The following is a 21,275-nucleotide window of genomic DNA, read 5'->3' on the forward strand; positions in this document are numbered from 1 at the left end:
GTGCCGCAGGGGCTGGTGCTTGGTCCTTTGTTGTTTGTCATCTACATCAATGATCTGGATAATAATGTGGTTAACTGGATCAGCAAATTTGCAGATGACACCAAGATGAGGGGTGTAGTGGACAGTGAGGAAGGCTATCATGGCTTGCAGAGGGATCTGGATTAGCTAACAAAATGGGCTGAAAAATGGCAGATGGAATTTAATGCAGACAAGTGCAAAGTTTTGCACTTTGGAAGGACCAACCAGGATAGGTCTAGTATAGTGAATGGTAGGGCACTGAGAAATGTGGTAGAACAAAGGGATCTGGGAATACAGGCACATAATTTTTTGAAAGTGGTGGCACAGGAGGAAAGGGTCGTAAAGGAAGCTTTGGCATATTGCCCTTCATAAATCAATGTATTGAGTGCAGGAGATGGGATGTTATGTTGAAGTTGTATAAGACATTGTTGAGACCCATTTTGCAGTACTGTGTGCAGTTTTGGTCACCTAACTACAGGAAAGATGTAAACAAGGTTGAAATAGTACACAGAACATTTACAAGGTTGTTGTTAGGTCTGGAGGACCTGAGTTATAAGGAAAGATTGACTGTATTCTTTAGAACATGGAAGATTGAGAGGACATTGATAGAGGTATACAAAATTATGAGGAGAGTAGATAGGGTAAATGCAAGCTTAAGGGTAAACCGGTAAAAAGTTTAAGGGGAACATGAAAGGAAACTTCTTCACTCAGATGGTCATGAGAGGGTGGAATGAGCTGCCAGCACAAGTGGTGCTTGCGAGCTTGATTTCAATGTTTAAGAGAAGTTTAGATAGGTACATGGATAGTAGGGATATGGAGGGTGACAGTCCAGGTGTAAGTCATTGGAAGTAGGCAGGTTAAATAGCTTTGGCATGGACTAGATGGGCCAAAGGGCCTACTTCTGTGCTATATTTCTCAAAAAAGAAAAAAAAAAATTGCAGGGAGTACTGGAGCCTGCCCAATACATACGGGCACATTCCTGTCACCATCAGTAGTGTCTACAGGAGGTGCTGCCTCAAGAAGGCAGCATCCATCATCAAAGATCCCCACCTTCCAGGTCACACCATCTTTTCACAGCTTCCGTTGGGCAGGAGGCACAGAAGCTTGAAATCCCAAGCCACTAGCTGCAAGAACAGTTCCCTTCAACTATTTGGTTCTGGACGTTGCTCCCAAATCACTGCAATTTAGGCAAACTGTGACCACTTAGATCACTTCATATGAAAGTCAACTTCGTTTTCTTTTGTTTTAATTGTGTTTTCTTGTAAAGATTGTGTACAAGTTGGATTTTTTTTGTGAATGCTGCTTATATGATGCTATGTGCCTGTGATCCTGCTGCAACTAAGATTTTATTGCATCTGTGCATACATGTAGTGGTATATATGACATTGGCTTTGAGGTTTCCCTAAGCTCTGCCTAGAATAAATTCTTAAGTCCTTAGCATACTCTTAAACCATATACATAAACATTTTTCACATTCCATCTTGGAATGGTGGACCTTGAAAAGTCTATGCTAATTATCCATCTGAGACACGAGAATGGAAACAGCAAGAAATACATTTAGAACATAGTTCAGCATAATAGCATGTAATTATCCATTGGCCTGTGTAATAGTTATAGATGCATCATAGAAAACACCCTATCTTGATGCATCGCAGCTTGGTTTGGCAGTTGGTCTACCCAGGACCACAAGAGATTGCAGAGGTGTGAATGCAGCCCAGTCCATCACGCAAACCAGCTCCTCTCCATTGACTCCTTCTACACTTCACACTAACTCGGGAAAGCAGCCGAAGTAATTATGGACCCCATCCACCTTGGCTATTCTACTTTCTCCCAGCTCCCATTGGGTAGAACATGCAAATGCCCAAGAGCATTAACTACGAGACTCAAGGACAGCCTCTGTCCTGCTGTTGTCAGTCAGTCTGTCGAATAGATCTTTCATAGGCTAGGAGATAAACACTTGATCCCCAATCTACCTCATCATGTCATGTTATACTTTACCTACCTGCCTGTACAGCACTTTCTCTGAAACTGTAACAGTATATTCTGTATCTTTTTTAACTACTTCAATGTAATTTGGGTGGCAGGGTGGAGATACGACTCTACCAAAGGAGGTGTAAGGTGTTCCTTCCCTCTGCTAGCCTGCGGGTCACCTTTGGGCAGGGTGTAGCACCTGTTTAGCCCCTCAAATAGGGTCACGTGAAGCCAAGGGAGCAGGTGATGTATGGTCGTATGAGCAGCTGGTGCGCATCACAAGTCCTGGTCATGCGACCTCTGATGCTAGGAAGACCATCTCTGAAAAGTATTGATAAACGGCTGGGGTCGCCCGTCTTGTAAAGACACTGCCCAAAAGAAGGGAACGGCAAACCACTTCTGTAGAAAAATTTGCCAAGAACAATCATGGTCATGGAAAGGCTATGATCACCCACATCATACGACACAGTACGGAACAGACAAAGTGCAATTATATATGGAACGATCAGTCTGGACAGCACGCTAAAACAAAAGATTTACACTGCATCTCTGTACATGTGGTAACAATCACTGAGTTAGAAGGAACATGGAAGAAGATGAGGACATTCAGTTTTCTGAGTTCATTGCGCACAGCTGGAAGGGCAGTTTCCTTGCAGTACCAAAGACCTGGTTTACACCTGGCCCCTTGGCTGTCTGTGTAGAGTTTGCATCTTCTCCCTTTGACTACACAAATTTAATCCATGTTCCTTGGTTTCCTCCCACATCCCAAAGACAGGTCAGTGGGTACTTGGGTCACTGGAAACTACCCCCAGCATTTAAGTGTATGATAGAATCTGGAGGGGAAAATAGATGAGAATTTGTGTAGAATGAAAAATGGGAGAAGTGTAAGTGGGTGTTCGATGGTGAGTATGGACTCAGTGGGCTGAAGGGCCTATTTACATGTTGTACCTCCCATGATTCCATTCCATCAGGCACTACAGCTCCACACATCTACTTTCATCCCATCTTCATTCACCGAAGATTCACCTACCCCTGTTACTAAAACTTCTGGTTGATCCCAGCTTTACAAAACATGGGGTAAGGAATGGAAAGAAGAACTGGGTCAAAGTTCAGTAACTCCCCGCTCCACATTTATTGACCGCTCATTCAGGAAATCAGTTGAGAGACTGTCTTGCTGAACATACCCATTAGATAGAACTAAGATTGGAAAAGTAAGTCAAAGGTTGAAGTGAAACTGGAACCAGAATTGGTCCTTGAAAATAAGATAGCCTGAAATCAAGGGGCAAATATGCTGATTAGCTAACTACATTACCAATTTTTAGTTCTAAATCCTTTTTTGATACTTTAGATTCTAAAATCTCTTCATATATATGGCAGAACAAAAATCCTAGATTAAGTAAAAAAAATTTACAGAAGTCTAAAAAGAAAAAGACTCTTTTGTGTCAAAGTGAAAACAGATCTGACTTGGCCACTCCAGGACATTGACTTTGTTGATTTTAAGCCATTTCTGTGTACCTTTGGCTTTATGCTTGGGGTCATGGTCTTGCTGGAAAACAAATATTCCCAAGTTGCAGTTCTCTTGCAGACTGCATCAGGTTTTCCTCCTGTATTTTACTGCATTCCTTTTACCCTCTATCTTCACAATCCTTCCAGGACCTGCAGCAGTGAAGCATCCCCACAGCATGATGCAGCCACCACCATGCTTCACGGTAGGGATGGTGTGTTTTTGATGATGTGCGGTGTTTGGCTTATGGCAAACATAGCATTTAGTCTGGTGGCCAAAAAGCTCAATTTTGGTTTCATCAGTCCATAGAACCTTCTTCCAGCTGACTGCAGAGTCTCCCACATGCCTTCTGGCAAACTCTAGCCATTATTTCAAGTGAGGTTTTTACAACAGTGCCTTTCTCTTTGCCACTCTCCATTAAAGCTGCAACTGGTGAAGCACCTGGGCAACAGTTGTTGTATGTGCAGTCTCTCCCAGCTCAGCCACTGAAGCTTGTAACTCCCCCAGAGTTGTCATAGGTCTCTTGGTGGCCTCCCTCACTGGACCCCTTCTTACAGGGTCACTCAGTTTTTGAGGATGGCCTGCTCTGGGCAGATTTACAGCAGTGCCATATTCTTTCCATTTCTTGATTGAATAAACTGTACTCCAAGGGATATTCAGTGACTTGGAAATTTTCTTGTATCGTCTCCTGACTTGTGCTTTTCAATAACCTTTTCACAGAGTTGCTTGGAGTGTTCTTTTGTCTTCATGATATAGTTTTTGCCAGGATACTGACTCACCAGCAGCTGGGCCTTTCAGATACAGGTGTATTGTAACTGCAATTGATAGAAACACCTTGACTGCACACAGGTCTCTATTTAGTTATGTGACTTCTAAAACCAATTGGCTGCACCAGTGATGATTTGCTGTGTTATATTAAAGGGGGGTGAATACTTACGCAATCAATTATTTTGTGTTTTATATTTGTAATTAATTTAGATCACTTTGTGGAGATCTGTTTTCACTTTGACACAAAAGAGTATTTTTCTGTTGATCAATGTCAAAATAAGCCAAATTAAATCCACTATGATCCAATGTTGTAAAATAATAAAACATGAAAACTTCCAAGGTGGGGGGGGGGGGGTGAATAGTTTTCATAGGCATGTTTCTGAAAGGCCAGTACTTACTGTCATCTTTCTGAGCCTTCTCAGTCAACTGCATGGATAAGACAGAGAGAGAGAGAGGGCAAACTTTGCAATGATGGCACTGAAGAATGTTAGAGAAGCCCAGGTATTTTACTACCATCTGATACTTCAATAGGTTCTGTTAGAAAGAGATGTATTCTAATTTCAGACCTAATCAATTAAATGAGTTGAAGTTCCCCAGCTGTCAAGGTGGGTTTTGAACTTGTGTCTCTCAATCAACAGTCCTGTCCTCTATAGAATTATGGATATAGACATCATGGAAACAGGCCTATACTGTCCACCTCATTCTTGCAAACTGGGATGTCTACCAACACTAATCCCCATTGTTCTCATTAAGCCTGAATCCCTCAACTCCAAGTACCTGTCCAAATGCCTTTTGAATATTGTACCTGGCTCTACCACCTTTGGCAACTCATTCGAGATATTCACCACTCTTTAAGTAAAATAAACAGCCCTTCGTATCACCTTCAAATTTATTTCTCCTCACCTTAAGCTCATACCTTCTCATTCTGTATTCCCCAGACCTGTAGAAAACACTCTATCTTTGCTCCCCATAATTATACAATCCACTACAACATTATCCCTCGGCCTCAGTGGGAATAAACCCAGCTTATCCAAATCTCCCTTTATAACTACAGCTCTCCATTCTAGGCAACACCCTGATGAATCTCTTCGCACTCTCTGCCACACTGTCACATCCTTCCTGTAGTGTGGCAACCAGAACTGTACACAGTAATGAAGCGTGGGACACCACAAGATATAGCAACAGAACTAGGCCATTCGGCCCGTCAATTCTGTTCCACTAATAAAAATTACAGGTTAAACAATGATTTGTACAAATGCAGCATGATATCCCAATTCTGATACTGAATGCTTCCCCCAATAAAGAGGAGCACACCAAATGGCTTTTTCACTACCGTGTCTATGTCACCATTCACAGGGAGTTAAGGACTAGCACCCCAGCAGTGGAAATAGCCCAAACCATTTGGATAAAGCCCTCCCCACCATTGTGCACACCTACAAGGAGCGCTGTCACAGGAAAACAGCGTCCATCATCAATGATCCCCACCATCCAGGTTTATATTTTTCTCTTGTGAATGCTGCTTCTCTGATGTTATGTGCCTGTGATGCTGCTGCAAACAGATTTTTCATTGCACCTGTGCATACATAAGATGTAGGAGCAGAATTAGGCCATTCAGCCCATTGAGTCTGCTCTGCCATTTCATCAGGGCTGATCCCATAACTGCACTTGTGCACGTTACAGTAAACTTGACATTGACTTAATATTATTAAACTAAAATATATGTATGAACATCTGTTCCTATGAATGGTAGAACTAGCTTCTACTCCTCTTTACTCATAGTAATTGTGCCTTCTTATCAGTCTTATGTATTTGTGATGCCATTCATTATAATGCTGGTTACCATATCAAGTGATTTTTGTGTATTTTCTAATCTACAGATAACATTGGCTATGGACGTCTGTAAAAGAACCCGCTCAGTACCAGCGGGTGCCCTGCAAATTATTACTTAGCTGGATAATTCTGATCTCAAGCCCTAAAAGGTGAACAGTTGTAAGTAGATGCATCAGTGAGTTGACCACTATCTGTACATCTCTATTATCCTGGCAGTTGTTTTATGGTTAAATCGAGATTAGCATACAGGAAGTTCCTTTACAGAATCACGTGTGCATCTCATATCAGAAACCGAATCTGAATCAGTCACAGTTACTCTCGCTGATATATGTCATGAAATACATTGTTTTGTGGCAGCAGTACAGTGTAGCAGGGCATACAGTATGTTTCATATGGAACCGTATCAAATGGTCACTAACCAAGGAAGCTGATAGCCTTTTCTTTGACCTTTCTTCTGAACTGTTCCTCCTCTCCACCACCCTCTGAGATCCATTGCTGAGCTCCTTACCAAAGGAAAGCTTACGTATTTCTTCAATGACATGTTTTTGCTTGTCTTGGACATTCCTTGTGGAGGTAATCTGAAAGGTTAAAACATATGCTCAGTATTCAAACTTTACCGGAGGCCCACCATGTCTGAGCAAGCCTCTTGAGCTCATCTCCTCTGTCCCCCTCCAAACCTTGTTCCCCTCCATCTCTGCAAATATTCTTCAAAGTTGTCACTAAATCTGTCACTAAAGTTGTCAATAAAAAAGTTCCATCACCCTCATGTAGATTTGCAGATTTGTTTTTTTTGCAAAACAAATCCCCTTCTTCTACTGCTGCCTTTATGTGCCTGCAGGAGATACGATCTATTTTCCTAAATGCAAAAAGGTTTACGTGCCCCTGAGCATGCCTGTAAAATGTCAGTTAAGAGCTGAAGGAATGGAACAAAAATGATTAGTAGCTACAGGTAATTTTTGTTTATTTACATTTTTTCCACTCACTGCACGCAACGCAGATAAAACACTCTTCTCACGGAAACATGGAGCTGTACAAGCCCTTTGGCTAACTGTGCTGCCCAGTGATTTAGTCCCATTTGCCTGCATTTGGCCCCGGCTCTCTAAGCCTCTCCGATCCATGTATATATCTGTATGGCTTTGAAATGTTGCTAATGTACATTCCTCAACCACTATTTTGGGCAGCTCATTCCAAATATGCACTACTATTTGCATGAAGATGCTGTCCAGATATCTATTTTATATCTCTTGTCTTTGATCTTAAACCTATGCCCTCCTGCTTTTTTTTAGCATCTCCTCCCATGTGCTTTCTCCCTGTCTATGCCCTTCATGAATCTTGTATACCTCTTTTAGGTCACCCTTCAAACTCCTACTTTCCAAAGAACAAGGTCCTAATCTGTGCAGCCAGTCCTTGTAATTCAGATCCCCAAGTCCAGGCAGCATCCTGTAAATCTCTTCTAATCCTTCCTATAATAGGGTGACTAAAACTGTGCACAAGACTCCAAGTAAGCCCTCACTAATGACTTGCATATACTTTCCAACTTCTACACTGTCCTGACCAGTAAAGACCAGTACGGAGTACAATGTTGGTAAATGTGAGGTCATCCACTTTGGAAGGAAAAATGGAAGATCAGATTATTATTTAAATGGTAAAAGATTGCAGCATGCTGCTGAGCAGAGGGACTAGGGAGTGCTTGTGCACGAATCGCAACAGGTTGGTTTGCAGGTGCAGCAGGCTTTCAAGAAGGCAAATGGAGTGTTGGCTTTCATTGCCAGAGGGATTGAATTGTAGAGCAGGGAGGTTATGCTGCAACTGTATAGGAAACTGGTGAGACTGCACCTATGAGTACTGTGTGCAGTTCTGGTCTCCTTACTTGAGGAAGGATATACTGGCTTTGGAGGCGGTGCAGAGGAGGTTCACCAGGTTGATTCCAGAGATGAGGGGGTTAGACTATGTGGAGAGATTGAGTCGCCTGGGCCTGTACTAGCTGGAATTCAGAAGAATGAGAGGAGCTCTTATAGAAACATATAAAATTATAAAAGGGATAGATAAGATACAGGCAGGAAAGTTGTTTCTACAGGTGAGACTAGAACTAGGGCACATAGCCTCAAGATTCAGGGGAGTAAATTTATGATGGAGATGAGGAGGAACTGCTTTTCCCAGAGGGTGGTGAATCTGTGGAATTCTCTGCCTAATGAAGCAGTGGAGGCTACCTCAGTAAATATATTTAAGACAAGGTTGGATAGATTTTTGCATAGTAGGGGGATTAAGGGTTATGGGGAAAAGGCAGGTAGGTGGAGATGAGTCCGTGGCCAGATCAGTCGTAATCTTATTGAATGGCGGAGCAGGCTCGACAGGCCAGATGGCCAACTCCTGCTCCTGTTTCTTACGTTCTTATGTGCCAAACACCTTCTTCACCACCATGTCTACCTGAGTCATCACTTTCATCAAACTATACACATGCACTCATATATCTCCCTGTTTCATACCACACCTCAGGTCCCTACAGTGTACAAGTTCTACCCTGATTTGATCTCACAAAATGCAGTATCTCATATTTTCCTGGACTGAAGGCATTTGCCCTTCCTCAATGCACAAACAGTATCTAGCTGATCAAAATCGCTCTGTAATTTTTTATAACCTTCTAAAGGATTAAAGCTTCAACATTTAAGTGAAGTTTGGATAGGTACATGGATGGTAGGGGTATGGAAGGCTATGGTCCCGGTGTAGGCAGATTAAATGGGTTCAGCATGGACTAGATGGGCTGAAGGGCCTGTTTCTGTGCTCTACTTTTCTATGACTCTAAGTGTCTACAACATCAACTATTTTACTAATCATGCCTTGTACATTTACATCCAAATCATTCATGTAGATTACAAAGGTCCCAGCGTTGATACATGACACATTACTAGACACAAGTCTCTAGTCCAAGAAAAGATTCTCAATCATTGCTCACTGCTTCCTAGTACTGAGTTAATTCTGAATCCAATCAGCAATTTCCCCTCTGACAAGTGATACACCTGCCACTACATCTCCTCCCTCATCACTAATCAGAGCCACAAACTGTACCTTCCAGGTGAGGTGACACTTCATCTACTGTAATCGGTGCATCATAAAGCATCACTTTATGATGATCAAGATTACATTGAGTTTGCCAATACTCCAGCAACTTCCAATTTGATCTAGGCTCAGTGGCCACTTTATTATGTACCTCCTGTACCTCATAAAGTGGCCACTAAGTGTAAGTTTGTGGTCTTCTGCTGCTGTAGCCCATCCACTTCAAGGATTGAGGATGAGGTGTTGTGAGTTCAGAGATACTCTACCGCACACCACTGTTGTAACACGTGGCTATTTGAGTTACTGTCGCCTTCCTGTCAGCTTGAACCAGTCTGGCCATTCACCTCTGACCTCTCTCATTACCAAAGCATGTTCGCTCACAGAACCCCCACTCATTGGATATTTTTTGTTTTTCGCATTATTCTCTGTAAACTCTAAGAGATTGTCATGTGTGAAAATCTCAGGAGATCAGCAGTTTCTGGGATACTTAATCCACCCCGTCTGGCACCAACAATCATTCTGCGGTTACATTTCTTCCCCATTCTGACATTTAATCTGAACGACAACTGAACCTCTTGACCATGCCTGCGTGCTTTTATTCATTGAGTTGCTGACAAATGATTGGCTGATTAGATATTGCATTATTGAGCAGATGTACAGTTGTAGCTAAAAAAATGGCCACTGAGTGAATATCTTGCTGAGGCTTTAGACAACTTCCTCATTATTGGTAACAAAACCAACTTTCATGTCATGGCAAACATATTAAGCATTCCTCCTACATTTTCATCTGAGTTGTTATATAAGGGACCCAGCCCCAATCCCTGTGGTAAATCCCTGGTCACAGACTTCCGATCCAAAACATTCCCCATTACCTTTGCCTCCTAATACCCAACTATCCAGTTAACTAGCTTGCCTGGATCCCAAGTGTCTTAATCTTCTGGACCGGCCTGCCTTGTGGGATTTTGGCTAATAACTTACAAAAGCCTATAGGGAGAACATCAATCTCCAATCACCAATGATTACCACACTTAATATCAGGAATCCAAACAGAACGTTACAGAGTTAAAGCTGCCTTGGGCATGCCCTTACACTTCCTCCCTTACCACCATTCAGGGCCCCAAACAGTCCTTCCAGGTGAGGCAACACTTCACCTGTGAGTCGGCTGGGGTGATATACTGCGTCCGGTGCTCCCGATGTGGCCTTTTACATATTGGCGAGACCCGACGCAGACTGGGAGACCGCTTTGCTGAACACCTACGCTCTGTCCACCAGAGAAAGCAGGATCTCCCAGTGGCCACACATTTTAATTCCACATCCCATTCCCATTCTGACATGTCTATCCACGGCCTCCTCTACTGTAAAGATGAAGCCACACTCAGGTTGGAGGAACAACACCTTATATTCCATCTGGGTAGCCTCCAACCTGATGGCATGAACATCGACTTCTCTAACTTCCGCTAATGCCCCACCTCCCCCTCATACCCCATCTGTTACTTATTTTTATACACACATTCTTTCTCTCACTCTCCTTTTTCTCCCTCTATCCCTCTGAATATACCCCTTGCACATCCTCTGGGTCCCCCCCCCTTGTCTTTCTTCCCGGTCCTCCTGTCCCATGATCCTCTCGTATCCCTTTTGCCTATCACCTGTCCAGCTCTTGGCTCCATCCCTCCCCCTCCTGTCTTCTCCTATCATTTTGGATCTCCCCCTCCCCCTCCAACTTTCAAATCCCTTACTCACTCTTCCTTCAGTTAGTCCTGACAAAGGGTCTTGGCCTGAAACGTCGACTGTACCTCTTCCTATAGATGCTGCTTGGCCTGCTGCGTTCACCAGCAACTTTTATGTGTGTTGCTTGAATTTCCAGCATCTGCAGAATTCCTGTTGTTTGGGCACCTTCATTCTGTCTGCCACAAAAGACAGGTTTTCCCACTGGCCACCCATTTTAATTCTACCTCATTCCCACTCTGACATGTAGGTCCATGGCTTCCTCCATTACCATGATGAGCACTCTCTCAGGTTGGAGGAGCAACATCTCATATTCTATCTGGGTAACATCTCATGTTCTACCTGACAACATGAACATCGGTTTTTCTAACTTCTGGTAATTACTCCCTCCACTCTTTTTCCAATCCCTATTCTGGCTCCCCTCTTACCCCTTCTCTTCTCCTCACTTACCCATCAACTCCCTCTAGTGCCTCTTCTCCCTTTTCTTCCACGGTCTACTCTCCTCTCCCGTCAGTCATTTTTCTTCAGCCCTTTACTTCTTCCGCCTGTCACCTCCCAGCTTCTCACTTTATTCCCCCTCTCCCTCACCTGGTTTCATCTATCACCTGCTGACTTGATTTTTTCCATTCCCCCTACCTTCTTATTTTGGCTTCTTTCCTACTCTGCACCCTCTCCAAAGCTTCAACACCCTTCCTGTAATGGACTGACCAGAACTGCAGACACAACTCCAGATGTGGCCTAAATGAAGTCTTACACAGCTGCAGCATGACTTCCTGACTCTTATATTCGGTGCCCTAGAAGGCACACATGTCACACACCTTCTTTACCACCCTAGCTACTTGTACCTAACTCAGGGAGCTATGAACTTGGGCCCCTGATTCTCTAACTCATCAAGACCCTATGACTCTGTACATCAGTGGTGGAAGAGCCTGTCTTCCTGCAGTCTCTCTCTCTGGAACTACTGCATATATATACCTGGCAGAACCCGAGGCTTGCGTTCTGTCACCATTCAAAGTGGGCCTCGCGACATGAAAGAGACTGCCCTCCTTCCTCTGGCTAAAGTACCTCAGTATTTGGAGCTGATGTATGTCTAAGCAAGTCCCAGCCCCTGCATTAGGCCCATATTCCTCTCAACCTTTCCTACCCACCTACCTATTCCAGAGTCTTTTACACGGATTTTCTGGTTTAATGTTAAAATTGAGCTACCTCTGATTTTAAATCATCAATCTAAGCTACCAAGGAATATGAAACGATGGATGCAGAGAGTGGTGAAAGTTGGAACAGACAAGTGTGGAATGGCCTTCCACTGTGCAAGGTTCAATGATTTCCCGATGAAGCAGCCAAGGACCTGAGGACATTGCGATCAGACCAATGCTGCCACCTAGTGAAAACCAGCCTGCCTTATATCTACACGGCATCCCAAAGGGATTCACAGCCAATAAACCGGTCTTTTAACCAATTGTAATGTGGAAACTAGATAAGCCTTTTTCTACACAGCAAGATTCCATAAAATAATCCTGTGACGCTGTGGCTGCAGTGGGTAAAGCTGATGCCTCTCAGTTCCAGAAACCTGGGCTTGATCCCGAACACACGTGGCCCTGCAGATGCTGGAAATCTTGAGAACCAAACACACCCAAAATGCTGGAGGGACTCAGCAGGTCAGGCAGCATCTATGGAGGGGGATAAACAGTTGACGTTTGATTTCCAACTACTGGTACTCCCTGTAACTGTGCGGGCGATCCAACTTCCTCCCATGGCCTAGGAACCTGGAGGTTGGGAGATTAATAGACCACTGTAAATTGCCCCGGGTGAGGGCTAGAATAGGGGTGTGTTGATGAGGGGGGAGAATAAAGTTCCTGCAGGTGGGCTAGCAAAGACTTGGTGAGCTGAAGGGTTTGTTTCTCTGTTGTACAACTCGATAAACATTGACCCAGACAATGTGGAGAACTGCACCTTGAGGTTCTAGTTTTGAAGCATTGTGAAGATTACATTGTAGGAAACATCAGCAATCAATTTGTGTGCGACAATATATCACAGACACAAAAGTGACAAGGACTTTTGCTGTTTGCTATTGACAATGTTTGTTGTGGAATAAGTGAAGGGATGATTTGCCTCAGGTGGGTTACCCTGTGATCTATATTTCTGCAGGGTGTGCAAGCTTTGATCTGTCCTGTGCAGAACTTTAGCAATAAGGGAAGCAGAGCAGCCAATCCAATTCCTTCACACCGCTTGAACCTACCGGCATGTTTTTGATGGACGGAGATGCCTGTAGTGCAGAGGTCATGAGATCCCTGAAGATGGCCATGAAACAGTAAATGCAGTTGAGCAGAACCTTTGTTGCCACTTTGTTAAACTTCTGCAGCTCCTCTACCAACTGTCCATTCAGAGCTTCATAATCCCTCTTCGCCTGGTTCAGCTCCTCTGCGGCCTTCTTCTCCTTCACGCTTTCTGACTGCTTGAGGAAGCTGACGTAATCGAGCAGCTTGTCGTAGCGCTTCTGTATCAGCTTCTGCGGAGCCGAGAACAGGACCTGCAATGTACCTAGCGGCAGGACCACTGCCCTCTCCAAGTGGTCTCTCTGTAATGAAGACAAACCATTGCAAAATATTAGTCTTGTGCCAGACACAGACAATGGCAGCCTTTGGTGCCAGACATGGCTTGGTACGGTAATGCCATTGCACAGGATGCAAGGGGCTACAGAGTGTGGAGGATTCAGTAGTTCTGTCATGGGTACAACTCTCCCCACCATCCAGAACATCTACAATAGGCCATGTCTCAGGAAGCCTACTGAGCCTTGCCCACTTCTCAGTGCTACCATCAGGCACGAGATACAGCAGCCAGAAGACCCACACCTCAAGGTTCAACAACAGGTTCTTCCCCACTGCCATCAGGTTATTGAACTGACCCTTAAAACCCTCATATTACAATGGACCAAATTTCCCTCAACTTGTACTAAAGCCATTAATTTTATTTTTCTGCATTTTATTGTGTAAATTATCTATAATCTATGTTAATTTGTTTTTTTATGTCATTTATGTTTGTCATGTTTATAATGAACTCTACTGTGGCTGTAAAAATGCTAACTTTCATGTCATTTATACCCGGAGTATGGATGTCCATGATAATAAACTTGAACTACTTTAATACCAGTATCATTTTACTCTTGGCTCATTACAGCACCTGGATTAGGCTTTCATTTCTTTATACCCAGAAACAAACCTCAAGGATTAGGCCCCTAAATAAAGAGGATTATGCTGATAAGTACTTACAAAACTTTCAAAAGAGTTTTGATAGTTTTTGAGTCCGTCTAGAGAGTTGCCATTGGTCTGGTGCAAATCTTGGAAAGTTCTTTGAAGTCCATGAACATTTTGAACAGCCAATAGCATACCTTCCTGAACAAGAACATAAGCAGATGGTCAAATATTGGCTAAAAAGTATGACCAATATTAGTGCAGGTGCATGGCAGGGAAGTTGGAGGAAGTTGACAAGTATGAGAGAGAGAATAGGTCACAGAGACAGGCATGGTGAGGATGGGACTGCTGGGAGATAGCACGGACAAGATTAAGCATCCTTCTGTGTTACAATAAGCAAACTGGTAAATGGTTAACTTGGGTTTATTATTGTTACATGTACCAAGCAACAGTGAAGAATGTTGTTTGGCATGCCATCCACACAGATCATTTCATCAGTTCATTGAGGTAGTACAAGGGAGAACATTAACAGAGGTGTTATGGTTGCAGAGAAAGTGTTGTGCAAGTAGATGATAAAGTGTAAGGCCATAATGAGGTAGATTCAGAGGTTCAGAGTCCATTGTATTGTACAAGGGGGCTGTTTAATAGTCTTATAACAACTGGTTAGAAGATGTCATTGAGCATTGAGGCTTGTGCTACGTTTTGTCAGGCTTTCTATCTTCTGCCTGATAGGGGGCTTGGGAGGGAGAACAGAGTATGTCTAGGGAGGATGGGGATGCTTTTCTGAGGCAGTGAAATGTGTAGATGGAATCTACTGAGGGGAGGCCGGGTTTTGGGATATGCTAAACTGTGTCCACAACTCTCTGCAGTTTTTTGCAATCTCAGGTAGTGTGGTAGCCAAACCAAGCCGTGATGCATCTGGGTGGAATGCTTTCAATGGTGCATTGATAAAATTTGGCAAAGTCAAAGGGGACATGTCAAATTTATTTAGTCTCCTGAAGAAATGGAGGCTCCAATGAGCTTCCTTGGTATGGTGTCTATGTGATTGGAGCAATGAAGTCATTTGGTGATGGTCTGTCTTAGGAAGTTGAAGCTCAGAAATTAAACAGGTTACTCACACTTCCTCTTAATTTTTACAACCATTAGATTTTCAGCATCTGCAGACTTTCTCTTGTTAAATCATTCCAGATATCAGTACATGAAGATACCACAGAAGGAAAACAACAGAATTCAGACCAGTGTTACAGTTACAGAGAAAGTGCATAGTGAATATATATATCAAAAAAATACAAGGCCCGTGATGAGGTAGACATAGAGACGAAGAGTTCATCTTTATCATCCATTTGCATGCAAATGCACAAGGCTTGGTAAGTAAACTTGCAGATGACACAAAATTAGTTATTGTTGATGATTATGAAAGATATTATCGATTTCAAGTATATTTTGATCACCTAGGGAAGTGGGCTGAGGGGAGGCAAATAGATTTCAATGCAGATAAGGTGATGCATTTTGGAAAGTCAAAATCAGGGCAGAACTTGTGCACTGAATGGTAGGGCGGTAGGGAGTGTAATGGAACAGAGGGAATTAGGAACATAAATGCACAGGTCATTGAAAGTGGCATCAGAGATAAACAGGATGGAGAAAAAAGCACTTTGCATGCCAGCCTTCATCAGTCAGGGTACAGAGTATAGGAGCTGAATACAGGTGTCGTGGTTGTATAAGTCATTGGTGAGGATGGACTGTGTACAATTTCAGTCACCCTGTCACAAGAAAGATGTGGCTAAACTGGAATGGGCACAGAATAGATGAATGAAGATGGTGCCAGGACTGGAGGGCAGAAGTTACTTGGAGAAGTATGCCATACTAGGTCTTTGTTCCTTGGCGCATATGCAGGAGAGTGAGGGGTGACATTATAGAAGTTTATAAAATTAGCAGGGGCATGGATAAAGTAATATCGTCAAGGCAGGGAATCCAAAACCAGGAGGCATATATGAGAGGGGCAAGATTTAAAAGGGCTGAGAGGGCAACTCTTTCACACAGAGGGTGGTGAGTAGATGGAATGATCTGCCAGAGGAAGCGGGTAAGGCAGTTGCAATAGTATCATTTAAGAAGCACCTGAATAGGCACGTGTAGGGGTGGGACAGAGGAATATGGGCCAAATTCGGAAATTAGGACCAGCTGGATGGGCACCATGGTTGGCATGGATTAGTTGAGTCTGTCCCCATGTTGTATTGCTCTATGACTCTATGTACAAGCAATCAGTTTAAAAGTCTTAGAACAGGGGGTGGAAGCTGTAAAGGTCACAGCCAAGCTTTTATGTATGCACAGGTGCAACGGAAAAACTTAAATGCAGCAGTATGATAGTCACAAAGCATTATACAAACGGAAAACATTATAGCACAAGGAAAACATAAATTAAACATATGCAACACACATCAAAGTTACTGGTGAACGCAGCAGGCCAGGCAGCATCTCTAGGAAGAGGTACAGTCGACGTTTCAGGCCGAGACCCTTCGTCAGGGCAGAACATATGCATTAAACATGTGCACTATTTTTGACAAGTCCTTGACCCTGAAATGCTGATGATGTGATGTTAAGTCAGAAAGTTCTGGGAAAATCTCAGACAACAACAGTGGAGAGAGGAAGAGTCATCTTTTCTGTTGTTATTTCAGTTTCCCAGCATATGTCATTGTCTTTGATGCTCAATAACTCAACATTAACTTTCATCTTTCTGCAGTTCCTGTCTGACTTGCTGAGTACTTCCAGCCCTTATGGGCATTAATTGCCACTCCCAATCAACAATGAGTAAAGCAAATTCTTCCACTTCTGATGTACGAATATAATGCATGTTTCTATAACCTGCAATTATCTTCTTCCTCACGGATGGTTTGACATTATAAACATAAACCTCAGCGCTTGTATTAAGCGACTTGGGTATTTTGCCAGAATGTCCAGTTGACTAGAGTGAAAGTTCAACATGTTCCCTGTTCTCAAGTCTCATTGGCAAGTTAAACACCCAGCTAGATGCCAAAGTTGTTAGCATCACATCCAGGAGGCAGGTGACTACAGGTTCAAGCTCTGCTCCAGGAATGCCAAACTATCTCCTTGTGTACAGCTCTGAGCCTGAGGTTTGCTCCTTCAGACAGATATGAAAGATTGAGGAACTGCAGATGCTGGAATCTGGAACAACCAAAAGATGACGGAGGAACTCAGTGGATCAGAATAGTCCACGTTTTGGGTTGGAACTCTTCATCAGGATATGAAAGGTTGTTTGGCAACATTTTAAAGAAGAGCAGGGAAATTCTTCCAAGTGGCCTGGTCAATGCTCATCTTTCAACCAACACGACTCAAACAGATTAGCTGAACGTTATCACAAGTGTGGGAGCTTGCTGTGCACAAATATATTCTCACTTTTTTCATATTTCAACAATCGCTAGTCTTCTTTGACTGGTCCAAGCACTTGGACATTCTGATACACGTGAAATATTTCCTCTCTTTGTTATCAAGCAACTGCACCACTTCTGTCTACACTTCTCACTGCCTCAGTGACCCCACTATAATCAAAAACCCCACCTACCCTGGACTTTCTTTCTTTTCTTCCCCTCTCTTCAGGCAGAAAATACCAGCTGAAGGCATGTACCACCAGGCTCAAAGACAGCTTCTATACCCCTGTCATAAGACAGAATGGTCCGGAGTATAAGGTGGATATTTGACCTCACAATCCACTTTGTCATGGCCTTGCACCTTATTCTCTGCCTGTACTGCACTTTCTCTATAACTGTAACACTTTATTCTGCGTTCTGTTATGGTTTTCCCTTGCACCCTCAATGCACTGTTGAAAAGAAATGATCTGCAGTAATGGCAAACAAAACAAGATTTTATTATTGTATCTTGATACATGTGACAATAATAAATCAATTTGCCATTAAACAGAGTGGCAGCCGACAGTGAACATAGAGCAACTCCCATCACCCAGACAGAACCAACCAGCCCGATGTTAGTGAACAGCTCCGGACCTACACCGACACCCACCTGAATATTCTGAACATAGGATGATATGTTCTTCACAGTAAGTCTCGCAGCCCTCTCCAAGTTTCGGAACAATTTTTCTTCTCGGTCGAATGTCTCATCCTTGACCTGAAACCAAGAAGTTAAGCAAGTGTATCCCTGGAAGGGCATCTCAGTGACATCGGGGGCCACTATACTACCAACTGTACAGATTCTGAAGTGGAGAGGTGGTAGTGAAAAGATAATTGCTCTCTTGCCACAGACAGAATCAGAATCAGGTTTGTTATCACCGACATGTATCATGAAATTTGTTAACTTAGCATCAGCAGTTCAATGCAACACATAATAAAGAAGAAAAAAAAGTAAATCAATTATAGTATCTGTATATGGAATAGATTAAAAATCATGCAAAAACATAAATAATATATATTTAAAAAGTGAGGTACAGTTCATGAGTTCAATATCCATTTAGGATCGTTTGGCAGAGGGGAAGAAGCTGTTCCTGAATCACTGAGTGTGAGCCTTCAGGCTTCTGTACCTCCTACCTGATGGTAACAGTGAGAAAAGGGCATGCCCTGGGTGCTGGAGGTCCTTAATAATGGATGCTGCCTTTCTGAGACACCGTTCCTTGAAGATGTCCTGGGTACTTTGTAGACTAGTACCCAAGATGGAGCCGACTAAATTTACAACACTCTGCAGCTTTTTTCGGTCCTGTGCAGTAGGCCGTGTGAAGTGCCATTGAGATTGCGTCTGCCATTGACCTATTGTGGCGATAGGCAAATTGCAATGGGTCCAGGTTCTTGCAGAGGCACGAGATGAGTCTAGTCATGACCAACCTCTCAAAGCATTTCATCACTGTCGATGTGAGTGCTACCTGGTGATAGTCATTAAGGCAGCTCAGATTATTCTTCTTAGGCACTGGTATAATTGTTGCCTTTTTGAAGCAAGTGGGAACTTCCAGCTATAGCAGAGAGAGAGGTTAAAAATGTCCCTGAATATTCCCGCCAGTTGGTTGACACAGTTTTCAGAGCCTTACCAGGTACACTGTTGGAGCCTTCTGCCTTGCGAGGGTTCACCCTCTTTAAAGACAGCCTAACATTGGCCTCCGAGACAGAGATCACAAGGTCACCAGGTGCAACAGGGATTTTCACAGCTATAGCTCTGTTCTCCCTTTCAAAGCAGGTATAGAAGGCGTTGAGTTCATCTGGCAGTGAAGCATCACTGCCATTCATGCTATTGGGTTTCACTTTGTAGGAAGTACAACAAAGATATACTGCATGACCTTCTGAGTTTCTCCCTTACAGGCAGCCACAAAACAAAGAAACCCAATAGAACCCATTAAAAAAGACTGTCAAACAACCAATGTGCAAAAAAAAGAACAAATCATACAAACAATAAAAAGTAAGCAAATAACATTCAGGACTAAAGTGAGTTCACAGCCGTGTAGCCTGTCACAGCGGTTCCAGGAGCCCATTAGTTGCAGGCCACAGCCTCAGTTCAGTGCAGAGTCCAGTAACCCTCACCTGAGTACGAGTTGAACACCGGCCCTACGTACTGCTTTGACCACATAGATAGTGAGAGTCTTTTTCCCACCGTCGAAATATCAAATACTGGAGAACTTAGCTTTAAGGTGAGGGGCAAACATTTAAAGAAGACATGAGGAAAGCTTTTTTATGAGAGTAGTGCATGTAAAAAGAATATATTGCTTGGAACTGCTGGCCAGGCGTAGTGGTGGAAGCAGATACAATAATGACATTTAAGAGGCCGTTAGACAGGCACATAAACTGGTAAAGAGTGGAGGGATATGGGTCATGTGGGGACAGATGGGGTTAGTTTGGATTGGTCAGCACAGACATTTTGGGCTGAAAGGCCTCTTCCTGTACTGTACTATGCTCTCCAGGTGTACTGAGCAACACAATATCAAATCAGAGTGAAGCCCACTGTCTCAGGCGTACATGAGAGAACTCTGGATTGCTATTGTGAAGAGCACAGTGCTGGCTGTGCACATGTGCCATATTGCAAAGCCAGTGACTGAGCAGTGACTCGATTGCAAAAGACTGCAGAGGGTCGTAGGCTCAACCAGATCCATCACGTTCACAAGCCTCCCCACCACCGAGGACATCTTCAGGAGGTGGCCCCTCAAGGAGACAGCTTCCGTCATGAAGGAGCCTTCCATCCGGGATGTGCTCACTTCTCATCACTAATGTCAGGGAGAAGACCCACACTCGATGATTCATAAACAGCTTCTTCCCTTCCACCATCAGATTTCTGAATGGTCCATTATCCCATGAACAATCAGTCATTGTTCCTTTTTTTTTGCATCAATATTTATTTTTATATATAATTCATAGTATTGCTTATGTCTTTGCAATGTACTGCTGCAAAACAACAAACTCCACGACATATCTGTGTGCCAGTGATGGATGAACGGTCTGGGTAAAAGTTGTGAAGTGGGTGACAGACTGACGGATGAAGGAGGTTGTACTGTGTGGGAGTGGTGGGGAGCATTGGAACATATAAGCCTGTTGGTGACAATGGAATGGAGTCTGGGAGTTTAAGGCAGGGTGATGTGAAGACAACATTTGTGGCGATTGAAGGACCTGGAATTAGGATCTCAGCTCATGAACATTAATGCAGATATAATGTGCACTTACCTGGAGCTCTCCTCCAGTGAGGATCTTCAGGTGGCTGGTGACACGGTTTGACTTCTTCCTGATGGAATGAATGTTCACCTTAGACAGCTTGTCCCTGAGAGACTCGTCTTCGTCACTTCGCTTGTACTTCATCACTGAGGAACACATTGCAAGTAAAATAAATCAGTACGCTGTCAAAAGTCTTAATGATGCACTTAGAGCCAATAAGACCATAAGATATAGGAGCAGAAGGCTATTTGGCCCATCGAGTCTGCTCCCACCATTCAATCATGGGCTGATCCAATTCTTCCAGTCATGAGTCAAGCCATGTCAGACCAAGTATAGTGCCACATGTAGATCGATACTTTATAGATCCCAAAGGAAATTAGTGTCACAGTAGCACATGAGGTGCAGGTGCAATGAAAAACTTGCCCGCAGCAGCTTCACTGGTTTGTAGGTACTGACAAGGCACAATGCAAGTTATAAATCATACAAGATTGTGAAGAGAAAAAAAATGAAAAACAAGACTTGGTGCAAAATAAAAAGACATAATCAGAGACAAGTCCATGGTAG

General features: G+C 43.3%; 1 protein-coding gene across 1 annotated transcript in view; it reads right to left on the reverse strand.

Annotated features, from left to right (window-relative positions):
* The window catches only part of arhgef38 (Rho guanine nucleotide exchange factor (GEF) 38), a 110,921-nt gene that overhangs the window by 12,212 nt on the left and 77,434 nt on the right, over positions 1–21,275 (reverse strand). Inside the window, exons 7-11 of the mRNA XM_063046918.1 lie at positions 20,724–20,857; positions 18,094–18,198; positions 14,140–14,262; positions 13,110–13,448; positions 6,511–6,669 (exon numbers count right to left, since the gene is read on the reverse strand). Of these exons, the coding sequence (XP_062902988.1) occupies positions 6,511–6,669; positions 13,110–13,448; positions 14,140–14,262; positions 18,094–18,198; positions 20,724–20,857 (860 nt within the window). The remainder of the gene's footprint in view (positions 1–6,510; positions 6,670–13,109; positions 13,449–14,139; positions 14,263–18,093; positions 18,199–20,723; positions 20,858–21,275) is intronic.

The sequence above is a fragment of the Mobula hypostoma genome, chromosome 4 (assembly GCF_963921235.1).
Source record: "Mobula hypostoma chromosome 4, sMobHyp1.1, whole genome shotgun sequence".
Classification (NCBI taxonomy): Eukaryota; Metazoa; Chordata; class Chondrichthyes; order Myliobatiformes; family Myliobatidae; genus Mobula; species Mobula hypostoma.